Genomic DNA, 17,663 nt, shown 5'->3' on the forward strand with positions numbered 1-17,663 from the left:
CTCTGCCCAGCAGAGGGTAGCATTGCCCAAACACCCCAGCCTGTTTTTCCAAGTTTTACAACTTTATGCACCTCTGAACTCTGCCACATCCCCTTTGAGCTGGGAGGCAAAGCTCAGCCCAGACCCAGGGAAAGCCTCACAGGCTGATACCTTGTAAATTATGCTCATAAATTATGAGAACTCTGGAAAATCAGCTTCGAAAGTAGGATTTTAAGGAATCTGTTAAAGGACACAATGCATGTTGAATGGCTACGTGCATACAAGCACATCTGTTTTTAAGTAAATGTTACTGAGCTGCTTGTATTAGGATTTCTTTCCAGGTACCCAATTTGATAATCAAATTTGGAGCTGCCCCTGAGGCGCAGGAGTGCCTGTACTGGCCGGCAGCAAGGCCTCTGATTTAGTCACCTAACTGGGGTGTCCCAAAAGAATTGCACTTTTTTAGTGTCTGACACATTCTGAAACGGAATGTCAGAGATATTAACTATAAACGTACCTCAGCAAGTCTACACTATAATTTTCTGTGATGTCTCTCATGAATCCTGCCCATTGCCCTGCATCAGAGCTCAGCTGAGGCCCGATGCGACGACGCTAGAGGTCTCAGCATTGCCGAGAAAAAGCTGCTTTTTAGCAATAATCTCCGTGGGGCCACGCGTATGTGTGCCAGGCCGGTACCGTGCCCGGCTCGGACTGCCGTGCTGGTGGGATGGGCACGATGCCGGGGCTTGGGCCTCTCGCCCAGGCTGTGCGGTGCCCATCCACCTGCCTCTGGGCTTGGTGCTGCTCGAGGGGGTGACCCTGGTATTTGGGTGCCCCTTGCTTTGCTGGGTGCACCGAGGGCTGTGCTGGGTGAGGGTGGTCCTTGCCAAGGGGGTGAGTTTTTGCATTCTGCGAGTCTGTGTGTGTGTGTGTGCGGGGCGGGTGGGCATCACTGCCCCAGCGCATCCCAGTGCATCCCAGCGCATCCCAGTGCATCCCAGCACGTCCCAGCGCATCCCAGTGCATCCCAGCGCAACCCCGCACGCCTCCCGGCCAGGCAGCCCGGCGGTGTGGTGTGGCTTTTTAATTTTTTTTTTTTCCTGCTTTCTTTTTTTTTTTTTTTTTTTTTTTCCTTCCCTCTTTGCCTTCCCTCCCCTCCCGTTTGACGTGCGCGGTTTTGGTGCAATGCGAATTATCTCCAGTCATTCAGTCAGGAGGGGCAGCGCCAGGCAGCAGAGCAGCGGCGAGGCTGCCTCCTCCTCCTCCTCCTCCTCCTTCCTCCTCCTCCTCCTCCTCCTCCTCCTCCTTCCTCCTCCTCTTCCTCCTCCTCCTCCTCCTCCTCCTCCCATTGCCATAACAACCGCGCACAGCCGCTGCGCCCGCGGTACTTGGCGGGGCCGCTCCGCACCGCTCCGCACCGCTCCCGGGAGGCTTGAGCATCCCACGGGGCCCCCCCACGGGTGGGGCTGGGGGGGGGGGGGGAAGAGGAGAGAGAAACCGTGACCCCCCTCCAAAAAAAAAAAAATACCCAACAACAACAACAAAAAAATCCCAAAACAACAAAAAAAGGGGACTTTTTCTCGGGGTGGGTGACCCCAAGAAGGGGGGAAGGAGGGAGGGACGGGGCAGCCCCACGAGTGACTCCGCGGGGGGGCGCGGAGGAGGGAAAGTGGTTGGGGGGGGGGGGGGCAGAGAAAGTTGGGAGGAAATAGCCCAGGAAAAGTGCCGCTCGCGGAACCCGCTGGAGCGCGGAGGAAATAAAAGCGGCGGCGGGCAGGAAGTGTGAGGAGGAGGAGGAGGAGGAAGGGGAGAAGAAGGAGGAGGAGGAGGAAGAAGAAGAAACGGCAGCAGCAGGCGCTGCTGCCGCGGCAGAAGAGAAAGCAAAAGCCGCCCGGCGTGCTCGGTGCCGCCCGGCATCCGCGGGGCTGCGCGGCCGCGGCCATGGCCCGGGAGAACGGGGACGGTGGCGGTTCGTGGAAGAAGCAAGCGGAGGACATCAAGAAGATCTTCGAGTTCAAGGAGACGCTGGGGACGTAGGTGGACGGGGGGACGGGGTGGTGGGGGACGACACGGGGTGTCCCTTCTCGGCGGGGATGCGCGGGTCGCTCCGCGGGTGGGTGGGTGGGTGGGTTTGTGCGTGTGAACACGGTGGGTGCTGGTCCTCGCCCCGCTCGTCCATCGGAGCGAGAAGTCGGGGCGATCTGGAAACACGGAGGAAAATAGAACTGTGGGGCAGTTCTACACCCCCCCCCCAAAAAAAAAAAAGAGAAAAAAAAGAGAAAAAAAAGAGGAAAAAAAAGAAAAAAGAGAAAAAAAAGGGGGGGGAGTGTTTTAAAATATTCATAGAATGAGGAGACGGGGAAAGGCTTTTTCTTGATAGTGCAACTGTAAATAAATGCGGTCTGACTTGCACGCTTTCCCCTAAAGCCGAAGGCTGCGTCTATTCGTGGACAGACAAGCAGAAATAATCGGAGTGGATTGGATGTGTTTTAGCTACGATGCTTAACTGTTGTTGGGGTTTATTTCTGTTATTTATAGTGGCGGGGCATAAAGATTAGTAAAACGTTAGAGGTTTTTTTTTTTTTTTTCAGAAGGCTGAGAATAAACATGCGCAGATGGTGCAAGGGAGCGGGGTGCAGGCTGATGCTTTTTTGGCTGCGCAGAGAGTTTTATTTTTGTTAAAACAAATTTTCACTTATAGGGTATTGTAGAGGTAAAGAGCCGGGAGTGCTGAAGGAAGTCAGTACAGGGGCTGCTGTACGTATGTACGTTGTAATTAAAGTTCGGCTGTATTGGGAGTGCTCTTCGTTGCTCTGTCCCCCCTGCTTTAATTGCAACTTTAAGCATGTCTCCAAATGAAGCGTCGTTAATCCCAAGTAGTGCTTTTCATACTCTGCGTGCCACTTCCAAAATACAGTTGAACAAGTTTTGACTGTGATATTTCAGTTTCTTTCTGCTTCCAAGGGAGGGCTCTCTATAAACAGAGTATTTCTGGTTCACGGGCTCACTGATTTCCTATAAAGCAAACTGCGAGTAGGAATCAGGCCGGTCATTTAATATGGAGGTGGGTCACGCAACTCCGTTGTGATGAGCAGATAGCGTAGCCCTCAGAAAAACACTGACTTAGCAAATCAAATTAATGTCTGTCCAGGTCTTTGAAGAAGCAAAGTGCAGCGTAAGAGCTAAGTGTTACGAAGTATTCTCGCCACCTTCATGGAGTTTTTACTGTCAGAATTTCATGCCGGGAGAGATGTGTCCCTGCTTGTCACCTTAGGCGTGCAGTTCCCTTCATGAGCGAAGGGGTGTTGGGGAAGAAAGTCTTAATGTGAAGAAGAGATTCCTTAGAGCAGCAGGACGGTTTGCTGTGGTTTCCATTATACAGCTCTCTGTGACATTCCTGGTTGTTGTGTATGAAGCCATCTGCGAGGGTTATTTGTGCCACTGAAGAGGTCCAGAAAGAATTAATGTCGTGGCCTTGATCTGTATCCCACTGAAATTAATGGGAGCAGGTGCAGGTCCTAAGGAAGGTAAAGTTGGTCAGAGTTAATAGGTATGCATATTAGTATGGCTGTTGCAAATTAAATTCATTAAATATGGCAAATTAGTGTCTCAAACTGTTAACCATTGCCTTAGCTTCACAGTTTGGTTAGCGAGTCCTTTCTGATGAGAGTGGAAGCTGTGGAGTTTTTAACCTTGACTTAACAGTCAATCTAGAAAGTTTTAGAAAATTACAGTAACTGGCTTACAAACCTGGGCCTGTATAAAGAAAATAGAGCTGTTTTCTTTTCCAGACATAGCCATATTAATTATGAATGTATGTGCATTTAACAGCCTACACATCGGTTGCCTTCTGGTTGTGCATTCCGTAGTTTCAGAGAGGAGGCTGATAATTAGAAGATTTGAATCCGAGTTTGGGTTCTGTGCTTGGCCGCCCCCCGGTGCAGCACCTGCAGTTCCTACCAGCTCTGGTGTGACTTGCCAGGGTGTGAAACTTCTGAAAAATTTAGGCCATCACTGTGCAAATCATTAAAGTATTTGTTCTATTCCCACTGAAGTCAATGAAGCTCACTGACTGGAGCAGCAGATATACAGGGTGCAGGAGTCCAAATGATGGGACGTATTCTTAGTTATTGATAGGAAAGTACCTCAAAAGGAATTAGGAGAAAGTCTAAATACCTTTAAAGCATTTAGACCAAAGTGTTTTCCTCTGGCCTTATTTAGGAGCAGGGATAAAATCTGCTTTGATCCCTCCTGCACTGTAATGCTGAACCATGTTGGACATCCATCGGTTGATCTCGCCATCTAATCGATTTTTCTCTAGCATGGATGGGCTTGCAGTGAAAAACTTGGCATGTCAGATGAGATGCACTGGATTAGTGTAGTAGCTGTATTTTGCATTTCTCTGTCACCTTCTGTTTCAGGATGCCAAAGTGCTAAAAGCACTTTTAACAGAAAGCAGCCCTTTTTCATGCAGCAGTCTTAACTGCCTGTGGTAAAATTGGTTAGAGAAAGAAAAGCACTAAACCCCCAAATCAGAGAAGAAAGTGAAAGAGAAACTTTGAAAACATATTTTATTTCAAGTGCATTGATTTGTGAATGTTAAATCTATGTGTATACTCTATTAATGATTTGTTCTCTGAAAGGAGTCTTTCATCTGAATAAAAGCTTTTCAGCAGATCTTTAACATGGGAGAGTTGAAATTGCTGGAATTATTAAAAAGATCCTAACTCGGTTAATCATTATATCATTTGGGCTTCAAGGAATCTCTAATGAGTACCCAGCTCTCTCTTCCAGAGCTGGAATTAATTATTTACATGCCCCTGTAAATCATGTCCAGCTACACTGATACTGAAATAGGCATCCTGAATTGGACGTCATCTCCAGATGTATGAAAGTAGCTTTTTCCACCCAACGAATTGTTTCCTTTAGTAGGTGAGGTCTGTGTTGTTTGCTCTGCTCTGTGCTGTTGGGCAATAGTGTTTTCCTGAAGAAGTTACCAGCAATGCAGTGGCTGGCTCAGATGGTACCCAAACCTGTATTTACCCTGTTCTGTAGTTATGCAGTCCCTAAGCGTGCGCAATCTTAGTTTACGGCTGCAACCTCTAGGCTACCAGAGCGTCAACAAAATATTTTAGTAATATTAATCAGGAAAATATAATATATTATAAATAAAATAGAAAGATATAAAATATATTTTATATGTTATTACATATAAAATATATATAATGGTTCTGATCCGTTCTTGGGCTGCTTGAGTTTAGCGGTGCCGGTCCATGTTGGAGTGCAGTAAGGCGGCAGTGAACCACGCTCTGTATGTGCACGTTCAGTGGGCGCCTCTTCTTGAAACCGTTCGCTGCTGAGCCATTGAAAGTGAAATTACAGATCCTGAAAAAGTAGCTAGGAAGAAATACACAAAGTAAATCAAGGATAAAATACGATCATAGCAGCAGGCCAGATCCTCAGCTGATGGAATTTAGAGTCCCTTCCGAGTCAAGACAGGTAGGCGAGGAAAGTAGGGGATCTGACCAACTGCTTATCTTTTTAAATTTCCACAAATTCACCTATTGTGGCTCTACTCAGTTTGCTGGCTTGCCTGGAGAGCGGGATTTCTGCCCCAGCCCTTGAGAGATGAGAAGTTTTACAATAGCGGGAGTTCTGATAAGAACATGAGTGATCACTGAAATATCTTTTTTTTATCCATACTTAAATGATATTATGTCTAAGGCATTTTAAAACTCAGATTTTGACATTCCAAGAAGTAATAAGATACACCATGTCATACACCAGCCAAAGAGGAAATCCTCCAATCATTTGGTCTGCCTAATCGGATCAGCCCTGCATTTCTAAGGTATCTGTCATTAGGCCTTACTGACTTTAGAGTCACGATGAAGTTGTAATATTTAGAAAGGCTCAAGCTTTGTAACTATGGAAATATTGTTGCTGTCCTTAAAAATGATGCGGTAGATTCCTTAAAGCTTAGTAACGATAACACAGGGACTTGCGTGGATATAGGCATAACATCGTAAGAGCCGGGTGGGAAGACAAATACACTTCAATGGTGTGTCCAGTACTTTCCTAAAATACAGTACAGAGAAAACTTATAGGCAGTTCTGTTTTTATCAGGAGCTCTACTGTAGTTTTTGGTTCATCTGTCCCGTGTCTCTTCCATACTCTTACGCCATTTGATGGGCTCCTGGCACTCTTCACAACGCTTCTATGCACTCATACGTGCTGGTTCATGCTGTGAAATGAAGTCACTCCACGTCCTGCTCTCACATCTATCTTCTTTCTCACACACACGTTGTCACAAACCCCTACGTGCTCTCTCCTGTGTTTTTGTCCTCTCGCGTCCTTCACGGTATCATCTCCTGCGTGCCATCTCACGCTGACGCTCAGGCTTTGTATGAGCTGGTCCACCTCATGCTCACAATCTGTTCTTGGTTGCTCAGACCTTCATGGGGGACAAGGCTAATGGAGGTGACATGGCTCAGGCCAGGCACTCAGCCTCGACTTCCACCAGCAAGAAGATGCTGGTGGGAAGGACAGGTCCTGCCAGAGGTGTCCCATGCATTTGAGTTGCCGTGTAGGGAAGAGGTGCTGGGAGGTACCAGGAGGCTCAAGGTCTGTTTGTCTCTGGCCAAAGATCTTCCCTTCTCATCAGCTGGGTGCCAAAAGCACTTGTGTTGGATTCAACACAACAAATCATCACTGTTTAGCCAATTAACTTGAGGCGTCATGCAAGTTACTCAATTGTTTTTCCCTTCTGATTTTGGAAATTCTCAAGACGTAAAGAAACATGTTGATATTTCTGCTTCCTCTGGCTCCATACCCCCTGTGAAGATTGAAGAGTTTGTCTGATTTTCATGTTTCTGCTGACATTACCAGCAATTTCTGCCTCTCTCTTACGACACCCCAGTGAGGCAGCAGTGGCTCTGTTAGACTGTTTCATCTTTTTCTCAGTTCAGTATTTTCCTTTTTTGAAAATTACATTAAAGAAACATTTCACGTTTGAAAAATATCTTCAGGGGAGAAAAATACAGTGTCCCAAAGGGCTGAAGCTAAGGCACATGTTTTCAGGGGGAAGGTTGATGAACCACTGGGGCAAACTATGAAGGCAAGTGGTTCCCATCTCCTCTGGGATGATTTGCTGGGAGAAATCCTTTTGCCATCTGAAAGCTCTCAGGCTGCATGCAAGAGTCACCAGGAAAGAACCTCTTGTCCATGTTTACAGAGGAGGATGTTTCATGGTCATTTCTGACCTTAATATCTGTAACTCTGGGAAGCTTACCGTCAAAACCACATGGGGTTAGGGATAATTTGTGCTAAGAGGTGCATGGTACCTACAGCCCCTCTCTAGCATCTCTGGGAGGAGGAGTGAAAGCTGAGGTCTGGGTATTAAAGTTTAACTTAATGCTGTGAAACAGCTCACGTGTTTTAGTTTGTGCACTTTATATAGGGCAAGCAGAAAAATACTGTTAGGGCTCCTTTAAGGTGACACATTTGTTTTAAACTAAGTAATCCTGTTTGCTATCATATGGTGGAGTTTACTATCCAGTGTGGTTTTGGAGGCTTAAAAATAATGAGTCCCTACTATTTGCAATGTGAATTGTAGTATCTTGTAATGTAGATTGTTGGTCTCCCTTGAACAGTTAGAGAAAATAACAGGTTTGAGCATTCAGCTGGAATTGAAATGGGGAAAACAGAAAAGCAAGATGGCCAATGGATTTAAAGGCTGATGGAGAGATCTGGGAAAAAAAAATCTGCAGCCATTGGCAAGAAGGAATTTTTGACAGCTCTCCAAGCATGGTTCATGGGTGTCTTTTGGACAGTGCTCGTTTGGGGCAACAGTGTAGCATAAAGGTCAGTTTTCTTTCATCCTCTAAAAATAAGATTCCAAAATACTCAATAATCAAAGGCTTTCAGGTAAATACATCGTTTTGGAGACTCCCAGTTTGCTGTATTGTCAGCTCACATATGTGCTCTTGCTTCCTTCATGAACTTTATTTTCTACTGGTTTTGATGCCTTACCTCTTTTTGTCCCGCCTTGTCTCTTTTTCCATGGCTATTCTCTTTCAAGTACATCCTTCTACTGTCTGAGCTCCCTGCTGCCGGAGGATACCTGCTCGCCTGAGTGCCTGTGCAACCAAGAAGTGTGCTTGACCAGCAAGGTGACAGTAAGATGTTGGGGTAGGGTTGGAATAGGCTATTTGGGCTTTTTTTCCCCTATTATTTGCACCGGTCTTAGGAAAATGTGATCCTTGCCTAGGCCAAAACTCAATATTACTACTCAGGACCTCAGTATAACTCATACCGAGTCCACAACTGCTTCTTGTGTGAGCTGAGGACAAAGCACGCATAAACATATTGGTATTTTTTGTCAGCCGCAGAGGTAGCTGACACCCCAAAGCTCACAACAAGCAAAACTCAGAAGGTCTGGAGACCTGGTGGGGAGGTGGTGGATGGAACTGAACCCAACTTTTTGGAGTCCTATAGTAATCCTTTAACCAAAAGTCTATTCTTCCCATCACAGCCACAACACAGTGGGTGTGAGAGCCTTCTTCGCCGCCGCTCCCGCCATCTGGAGCAGCCTGTCTGCTTCCTTCACCCTCCATCTGCTTTCACATAGGAGCTGAAATATCTCTTCATGTATTTTTTCCTTCCTTTTTGTCTCTTTTTCTGTCTTCCTTGGTGCCTGACCTCAATTATATTTGTTGCCCTTCACACGCAATTTTCCTGACTATGTGCAGAATATTGGTTGGAGTTATTTAATCCTTTCAAGCATCCAAGGATACAATTAATGTTGAATAAAGTGGTATTGTTTTGGTTTGCTTGACAGTAACAAGCATTTATAATAGGATTCTGAATTTATTGCCAGTAATGGTGTTCACTTAACCAGTGAGTCACAGTTTATATTCATGATTACTTAACAGGACCTAATTTTCTAGTCATTTTAGGTAGCATGAGAACAAGTTGGAACTAAACAGGTACTGTTAGTAAACAGGTAATGAGTGAAAGGAGGGATAAAAAGTTCCTTGGGGCAATGATCTGTCATTTTCGTTGGAATTCAAACCACCTCACATTTCAGTGCTTTTCTGTAAATAATAATTAACAACAATAACAATAATTTGCAAACATGCGTGTGCGATTGGGCTGCTCTTGAATGACAAATGGCTTAGGAATCTATAATTTCTAGAAAAGAGAAATATTCTCTGTTCCTTAAAACCTTTCTATCAAATCTTAACACTGATATGTTTTTTTGTTATCTGACTTGGCAGTTCCTATAATGTTCCTCTGAATGTTGTGCCAATCATTTTTTAAAAAGAAAACTATAAATAACAGATTGTTAATAAACTTTTCAAGGCCTTTCACTGGTGTTTTCATGTTGAAAGCTGTGTATTGAGTTTTATGCCAGAATTACTCACCAAACAGATTGTATGAGGTTAAATTAAAATAATACTCTCTAGCAGAATTTTTTGGCTGAGTTAAGAAGCTTTTTTTTTTTTAACACTGGATGTGCTAAGAAAAAGCTACTGGGAAACTCTCTTTTGGATCTGATCTGTGTGTAGAACAGTGGAGCACAGGGCTGGAGATCCTCCGTAACAATAGATCACTGATTTTGCTTGCTCTTTTCCTGGGCAATATCATATGTCACATTTAAAACATCAACAGTTTTGGACAAATGGACTACATAACCATGAAGATAGCTCTTAAAATACCTTTTTCAAGACTCAAAAGGGGAAGAAGCGCTTGAGAGAAAACATGCTAGCTTAGATGTTTTGAGGATTTATTTTGATTTTTGTTTTGATTTTGTTATACTCCCAACTGGAGATAAAATAAACAGTTTCAGTCTACTTAGAGTTTCCAGGAGAAATGAAAGGGAGGTGCTTTTAATGATGCAAATGAACACGAGCATTTACCATCAGCAGCAACAGGGTGCAGCAGCACTGTGGCATCTCTCCCCTAGACCCTTTGCCCTCTTTCTGCTCGCCGTGGATTCTTCTCGTTGTCCTGCTCTTAACACTCTCCCTAATCTAGGTTGAGTATTTGAAGGTATGTTCTTTCAAGCCTGAGCACCCAAAATTTGGGAATTACATCCTAGGAGCTCCAGAGGAAGGGTTCCTCAGACGTGGCAGGTATCTCCCTTAAGACAGTACCACCCAGTGCTGCAGAGTCGTTCTGTAACGTTGACATGTTTTAGCTGAGCAACGTGTTTAAAACCTCCCTGCTGACCTGATGGCACGTGCACTTGAGAAACGTGGCCGCCCTTCTCCCACCAGCTCTGTTACTGGTCGCAGAAATGGTTGGGCTTTTGAGGGTAGTACGAAATAAAACGGCATAGCTGCTCGTGCTTAAACGTTCAGATTTGCAAAGTCCAACAAGCTGGTGTGTATTTGAGGGTTGGACACTAGCAAGTGAAATATGAAGGGTCTAAAATATTTGGCGGTTTTATTACTATGCCTTTTATTGGCCTCAAATGAGATCAGGCACTGTTGAGCTAGGAATATTACAAACACCCGAGTAAAAGACTGTTCGTACCCAGAAGAACTTCTAATCTAAATAAATAAGAAAAAAATGCTAACTCTGTTTGTTAAAGATGAGAAAGTGTGTCACTTGTAAACCCAGAGCTGAGCCTGAATCTTAACTCCAGCCTTATGCAGCGGACCGTCCTGCTGCTTTTAATAGCGGGCACTGTGTCAGCACCAATGTCTTCAAAATGTATTTATTTATATGTGATTCACCCAGGGTCATCACATATAATTAGTTTTTACTAGTTAAGGTTTGAAGATGCAAGGTGCTGTCTGTATGCTGTTGGTAACAGCGTGGGCGCTTTATTGCTGTGTTGTTTCACAGATGCTCGGAGGAATCGAGGTCTTCCCAGAGCTATAAAAAGCTGGAGCAGACCAGGTGGTTCTTGGGGCAATTTGGGATCGCTCCCAGCGGGATCCCATCCTCCCATCCCAGCTTAAATAATTCAAGGGACCAGGCTTCAACCAGGCTTCAGCTTTCCAACCAAACTCCTTAGCTGTGACCCTGCCGTCCCCCCTGTGATGGGCAAGGGCTGAAATGAGAGAAACTATTGGATGAAAAACTGTGGAAAAACCAAAATGACATAGAAAAACCCAAACAACATAGAAGGGAGCTGGGTGGGGAGAGAAGAGCACTTAGAGGATTTGCAGCCACGTGGAAAACTCCTCTGGGGAAGGCACAGGTTGCTAATCAAATTCAGCCGTAGTTGAGAGAGACTGCCGGAGAACGCCTGAATAATCCTTCACTGTTATATTGAGTTGGCTTGGAGATTTCCTCCCACTGCTCACTCTTGTCTTCTCCTGCCTCTCAGCGTAAGTAAATCAGTACAATATGCCCAGCCATGAAGCCTGCAGCGTTTTGGAAATTTCAGGCACAGCAGAGTGCTTGGTGTGCGCCGTCAACGGCAGAAGATACTGTGAACATATTAAACTTGTTTCGTGCTCCCTACCCTGTTTTCTTGCAGAGTACCTGAAGAAATTCAAAGGCTTTGTCTTTTACTTCGGGACATTTTGTAGCTGGGGCCTGAGATATCTTAAAGACTATCTAAAGCTCTGGGATCATCGTCAGCCTCACACCTCTGCATTAATGGGATTTCTTGCCATAGGGGTGTAATTAATTTGTTCAAGAGACGCAACATTTTTTGAGGGGAAAATCTGACACTGTCAAGCTGCTCCATGGGCTGATGATGATCATCATAAAAACACCACCTCCTTCTTTAAGTCCAAGCCACAGTGTTTTGAGACACCTTCTCTAGCATAATTACATAGCAACCTGAATACTGCAAAGCAAACAAGCTCTCCTTCCCAACATGAAATGCTCCCAAACTTAAAAAAACTCAACCACAAAACAACACAAAACCCCCTACTACAAGACTTCTGCGCCTGTGTGCCCTTCTTTAGGGAGAGAAGGGGGACCCAAACAACACGTGGCTTGTTAGCCAAGTTGCTTGAAGCATGACGAGAAGATGCTTAGATAAAAACATTTATGGAGCGGAATAATGGTGTGACTCCTGTTGGCTGAATGGCCCAGGCATTGGGGCACAAGAGGAATAACTTAGAAGTGAAATGTCTCATGTCACAGATTTGACTTATGGCTTATGCTTTTTAGGAAACAGGAGGCTATATATTTAGACGTTGGGGGAAAATGTACCAAGAAATCAGCTGAAAAAAACAGGGTTCTCAAAAGCACATAGGCACAGGAGATACAGGTACTGCAGGCTGCAGGGAGGCTTCTGCTCTTGGGTACGTTAAGGTGTATCTGGAGTAATTTCACTGACTGATTTTCCTGGCCATAGTCATGTAATTTATGTCACGGATGTAAGTCCTATGCTCTTAAGAGGGAGACCCTGAAAAAAAATCTCACAGAGCTTTGTAGGGAAATCCATTGAATGAGTTGCTCAGATGAATCTTGTATTTTTAGTGGAAAGAAAATAAGCATTTCTAGGATTCCTGAGTGACAGCTGAGATGATTTGTGTCCAGAAAGCAAATGTATGCCCTTCTGGCACTGCTGAAAGAGAACGTAAGGAGTACTAAAGGCTGAGAGCATACTCGTTCTGCAGGTGAGTGGAGCTGTGCTGGAGGAAAGCCAAAAGGGAGAGGTCTGGGGCAAAGCAGAGCAAGGGGATTCAGCTACAGGTAAAAATGCCAAGACAGACTTGTCTAAATGTGCTTTTAGCTTAATTGACTCTAGAGACAGCTAGGTCCCCCTGCTTGTTCATGAGATATACAGCTGCAAAAATTCATAGTCATGGGTTCTTTGGACAGGATAGCTTGTACAATGCACCGGGCAACACTTAATCATTTTCAGTCAAGGGCCGCTAAAATGACCAGCAGCTTCAGTGCCACTGTTTGCTCTGGAGATGGTGTGATGCTGTGACATCTTTGTCTTGCATTACCATGTGGTTATGGGGAAGGTGTAGGAACCCTTTATATACATGTAAGTAGATATAGTGTCTATGTGTATATATACATATATATAATGTATGTATACCCACATTAAAAATACTATTTATATAGTGATATATAGTGATATATAGTGCTAGTTTCTAGCCACACAGCATGTTATTTGGCTTCATTAATAAATGCATAGAGAATGACCTGTGCCATTTGGTAAAAACTGTTTAAGAGCATTGTGAACACTGTTAATTTATTCTGTGGTTTGAATTTCTCTTCATATTTGGGTTACATTTAGGTGAAGGTAGGAGAGTCATGCCTGCTTACATTATGTAAGCTTCATTATCCCTAATAAAGAGTCTAACCCAAAATTCATTATGAGGATATCCCCAGTGATGAAGAGGTATTTGTCCTTGGATGCAAACTGGCTTTAGCTGATTTTTAAATGCCTTTGTCTATGCAGTGACTTCTTGACAGACGTTTTTCTGATGCCTCGTTGTGTCCTTCCATGTACTGAGATAAGACTTGGGTCCGTCCAAGGGCTCCGTGTTTCTACTCTTGTTCACCAGCCAGTTGCTTTCATGGATGGAAGGGGGATAGTAGCTTTTTCCCAACCTGTCATCTTTAACAGGGATGACTTTGGTAGTGCTCCACAGCTGCTGAAATACGTGTTATTTGACATTGCTCATTTTGTGACCAGAGACCATGGAAAGCTCTCAGAGGCAATCTTGGCTTTGTGATGCCCCAGTTCCCCCCCGGCCCTCTAACTCCATTTCTGAGACACTTCTGGTAGGTCCTGTTAAATATCAGAAGGAAAATACTCACTTTGCGTAAGATGTAAACAGGAACTGCGTGGTGGCCCCTCATTCAATTAGCTAATGGGTGTGAACCCAGTGAAATAAGTAAGAGCATGATGGTCCTTCCCTCTCCTCTTCTCCTCCATTTACACATTATCTCTGCTACACTGAATCACCGCGTTCCATCTCCTGTCTAATCCCACACAAACCCCTTGGTGGGGTGCAGTGCCGTAGTCACATCTTGCCGGTGTGCACAGCTGGGAAGCACAGCTGGAAGACAGCAAAGCATTTCCCTTCGGGTCAGTGAAGGGCTTTGTTCGTCTAGACAAAGCACCCTTCACACGGGGAAATGAAAGGTGGTGCGAGTCTGTTAGAGCTTTTTAGGTGCAAACTTGACCACAGCCAAAGTGGAGGGTGAATTAACTAATTAACGTTGAGCTTGACGTTAGGAGGTCAGTCTCGGATAGCCTGTGAGGGATTCCCCTGCGTAGATGGGGTGGTTGGAGTATCTTCACTGACCACGTTTAACTCCAGTCTGCACCACTGCCTGCAGGGTGATGGCAACTGCTTGTTGCCCTCTGCTGCTGGTCGGTTATGGCTTGCAAAGTCGTGTCGATTAAAAACCCACCCTGCTAATGTCTTTGTGGTGGTGGGTACATTAGTTTCTGTAATCAATTCCTTTTTCTGCTATTAGTTAAGCAATACCCCATGGGAGGTAACAGTGGCTTAGATATTCTGGTATTTTAACACTAAGGCAAAATATGGAAGATAGGGAGATTGGTAGTAAAAATATGAAAAAAACCCAGTTTTGGCTTCAGGAGGTGCCTGTACGATGTCTTCCTAGAAGTCTCCTCGTGTGTTGGCTTCACACTCTGAATAGATCTTCCTGAAGTCAGAGGGTAACACACAAAAGCACACCAGGCCTGTTTCTCTTCTGATTTTCTCTTAAATCATTTGTAGCAGCACAAAGTGACTGTAAAATTCTGCCTTTGATGTGCACAGCTTGGAGGTTTTCCTCTGGGAGTCAAGAAAAGCCTATACTACTCAGCAGCTCACTGGAACAGCAGCATTTTATGCTCCTTATGCTCAGGTTTCAAACATCAGTATAAAGTTACAAGGCTGTGGAGGAACAGGTTGCAATTCCAGGACAGAAGAGGAAGGGGCTGAGCACGTCCCACAGGGCGGTTCGCATCTTCTGCCAGCCCAGTTGTTTGCAGGGATGTGTTGTGAATTTATTTAATGAAATGATACAGGTTAAAAATAGTCCTCTAAAAAGGAGGTGGGGGAAGGGGAGAAATACAAAGTGCAAGAAGTTTTATTTCTTTTCTTTCCATAGATGCTATAAATCAGCAGGGAAGTCAGTTGCGTTTTTTTTTTCCTTCTGTCTTGCATCGTTAAAAAATCATCAGCCACTCCACTGAAATGGTTTGCAAAAGCCACTACTCCAGGGACAATTTCTGACTGAGAACAATAAAAAATTGGTAGATGCCAGGTTGGATTCATGTGTCAGCGGTTACTGAATTCAACTTAAGAGCTGTAAATGGAACCAATCATCATTTCTTAATGAGATATATGAGAACAAAGAATCACAATGCTTGAATAATCTGTCACATCTCTATCAATGCTGCTTAACCAATTATTCAGTTTGTTCAATGGTTTGACAAGGTAACATGACAAAATCAATTTACAAAGCAAATTAAATATAAATATGCAGTGCTTTTTTTCCCAGGAATGTAATTTTTAAAGCTTTATGTTTTTTATCCTTACGAACCCTACCCAGTCACCTGTTTTCAGTGGTACTGCTTGGATGAAGTCCTACGTGGCCCACAGTGACATTATTCACCAGATCATTTGTCATTTATCCATCTCGGGTCTAATGAGACTGTCGTCTGGGCCTTGGTAAAAATGAATGATGCATTGCTCTGATATACAGTGTAAGTATGTTTTTCACTTAGTGCTAAGGCTCTGTTTTTTGCAGAGTTCTTAAGGAAGCCTGGCCCTCAGCCCTTATTAACACTTAATGTAAATCTTTCTGAATATTTTATTCATTTGGCAGGGAATGTAGGAGAAACTTGGTATGAGTTCCCTAGGAGCTAAATAACAAGCATTGTACGTGGAGGTGGTATGATCATCTATTTTAATACCACACCTTTCATCATATTGCAGCAGACTGGGACAGTCCCGTCCCTGTTTGTAGCGACAGGTATCGGCAAACCACCGATAACCACAAGTTACAGGGACCGTTGCAGTGGACACTAAATGCCATCTTCAGCAGCAGGTGTTCACTGGTCTTACCCTTTTCTTCTATAAAGGAATCCCCATACTTCGAATGTGCTCAAGTAGCGTGGTGTAATGAAGCTGTGGCACAGGAGAGATTATTTTCCCCCCCTATGAAATGTTTGCACCTCTCATCTTCTCCATGGGGAACTCAAGGATGTAAGATTTTTGTTCCCTGTACAAACAAATCTGGGATTCCCTCAGTCCATTTGTGTTTTATATAGTCTACAAGATGCTATTGGTGTACCTGGCTGCATATCTCATTATGCTTCTAACATTGTATGTCACCTCTCAACAGAGCTGTCGTAAACAGCTTTTAGGGAATTGTGAGCACTTTTCTTTTTATTTCAGACAAGGTGACAGGGTTCCCAGCAGCCTTTTAAACGTACCAGAGGATTGTGCCATGGTAGAGAATAGTATTTCTTAACTTATCATTGCCATATGACTCCCATTACTATAATTTCTGAGCAAATCACAGTCCTTACAAAATCTGTGATAGTGAAAACTCGTATGCTTATATTTTTGCTACATTTATGCATGACATATGGACTTCCGGTATCTGGTTACTCAGTTTCTGCTCAACATCTTGTATTTTCTGGGGACTGTTGAAGAATCTGAATACCTACAGTATTTCCTTATCTATTATTGGTGTTGCTGCAGCCTTTATCTTGTGGTTTGCTGGCTAACTGTCAAATACTCATGGCTTCATTAAGAAACAGATGTACAAGTCTACACTTTGTTTTTGTAGCTGCACTTTTGACATACTGTAAATGTCCTTAATTGATTTTGTTCAGGATAATACCATCTGCTGGCATCTGTTTCTTCTGTGGCTTTTGCTGAATACTTGTGTGTATCATGGTCTATAAGGACAAATTACAGAGTTTCAGCAAGGCATTATGTCAATTTTTTTTCTGAAATAAATGAGAGCAGAGTTTGAACATTGGATGACCTTATATCTAAATAATTTAATATCTAGATTAATACAGTTTATTCCAAAAAGCATGTTTCAGGCAAGAGGCAGGCCCTGTGTCCATGTTAGTCTCTCTTAATTTATTGTTGGTGTGTCTGCAAATGTATCAGAGCTCCCATACTGGGGGAAAAGCAGCCTTTGGGTTTATATTTGGCTGTCCTTGGTCACGGAGGGATGCGGAATAAACTTTTAGATCTGCCTGAAGCCTTGACATGAAACTCTGTCTAACAAACAGTCAAGATAAGTCATCTTTAAACATCACTTACTGTATCTGTAAGGTTGATGGGCTTCTTGTCAGCTTTTAACATAGCCAAGCGTGTTCTGATATGAAGCTTTTGGTAGCAAAAGCAGCACTGGATGCGATATCTGCTGAGGATGCAAGTAGGAAAATATGTGCTGTTTCCTGAGAGTCCAGAACAAAATCCTCCTTTTTCTGTAGCCCAGTGTCATGTTGGGTTTAGCTCTCCATCCTCAGCTCAGTCCTTTTTATTAGATGGCATTTATGGTAGATTTTACTGCAGTTGCCATGTCTGTGTCTGAACTGTGAAATGCAATAGAAATTCCATTTCCTGGCACTCTCGGTCTCTGGTCATGACAAGTGCAGGCAAGTGTCAAAAAGTATCTAGGTCAGGATTTATCTGTAGTGGCCTAACTCTGCTCCCAATAAAAATAGCGAAAGTTGGCCTTTGATGTCAATGAGACAGCATTAAACCATTTTT

General features: G+C 44.0%; 1 protein-coding gene across 1 annotated transcript in view; it reads left to right on the plus strand.

The window, feature by feature from the left end:
• The first annotated feature begins 1,696 nt into the window (after positions 1 to 1,696).
• Positions 1,697 to 17,663, plus strand: part of CAMK1D (calcium/calmodulin dependent protein kinase ID) — a 230,915-nt gene continuing 214,948 nt past the window's right edge. Inside the window, exon 1 of the mRNA XM_075024665.1 lies at positions 1,697 to 2,012. Within this exon, the coding sequence (XP_074880766.1) occupies positions 1,921 to 2,012 (92 nt within the window). The 5' untranslated portion in view covers positions 1,697 to 1,920. The remainder of the gene's footprint in view (positions 2,013 to 17,663) is intronic.

The sequence above is a fragment of the Buteo buteo genome, chromosome 4, assembly GCF_964188355.1.
Source record: "Buteo buteo chromosome 4, bButBut1.hap1.1, whole genome shotgun sequence".
NCBI classification, from domain to species: Eukaryota; Metazoa; Chordata; class Aves; order Accipitriformes; family Accipitridae; genus Buteo; species Buteo buteo.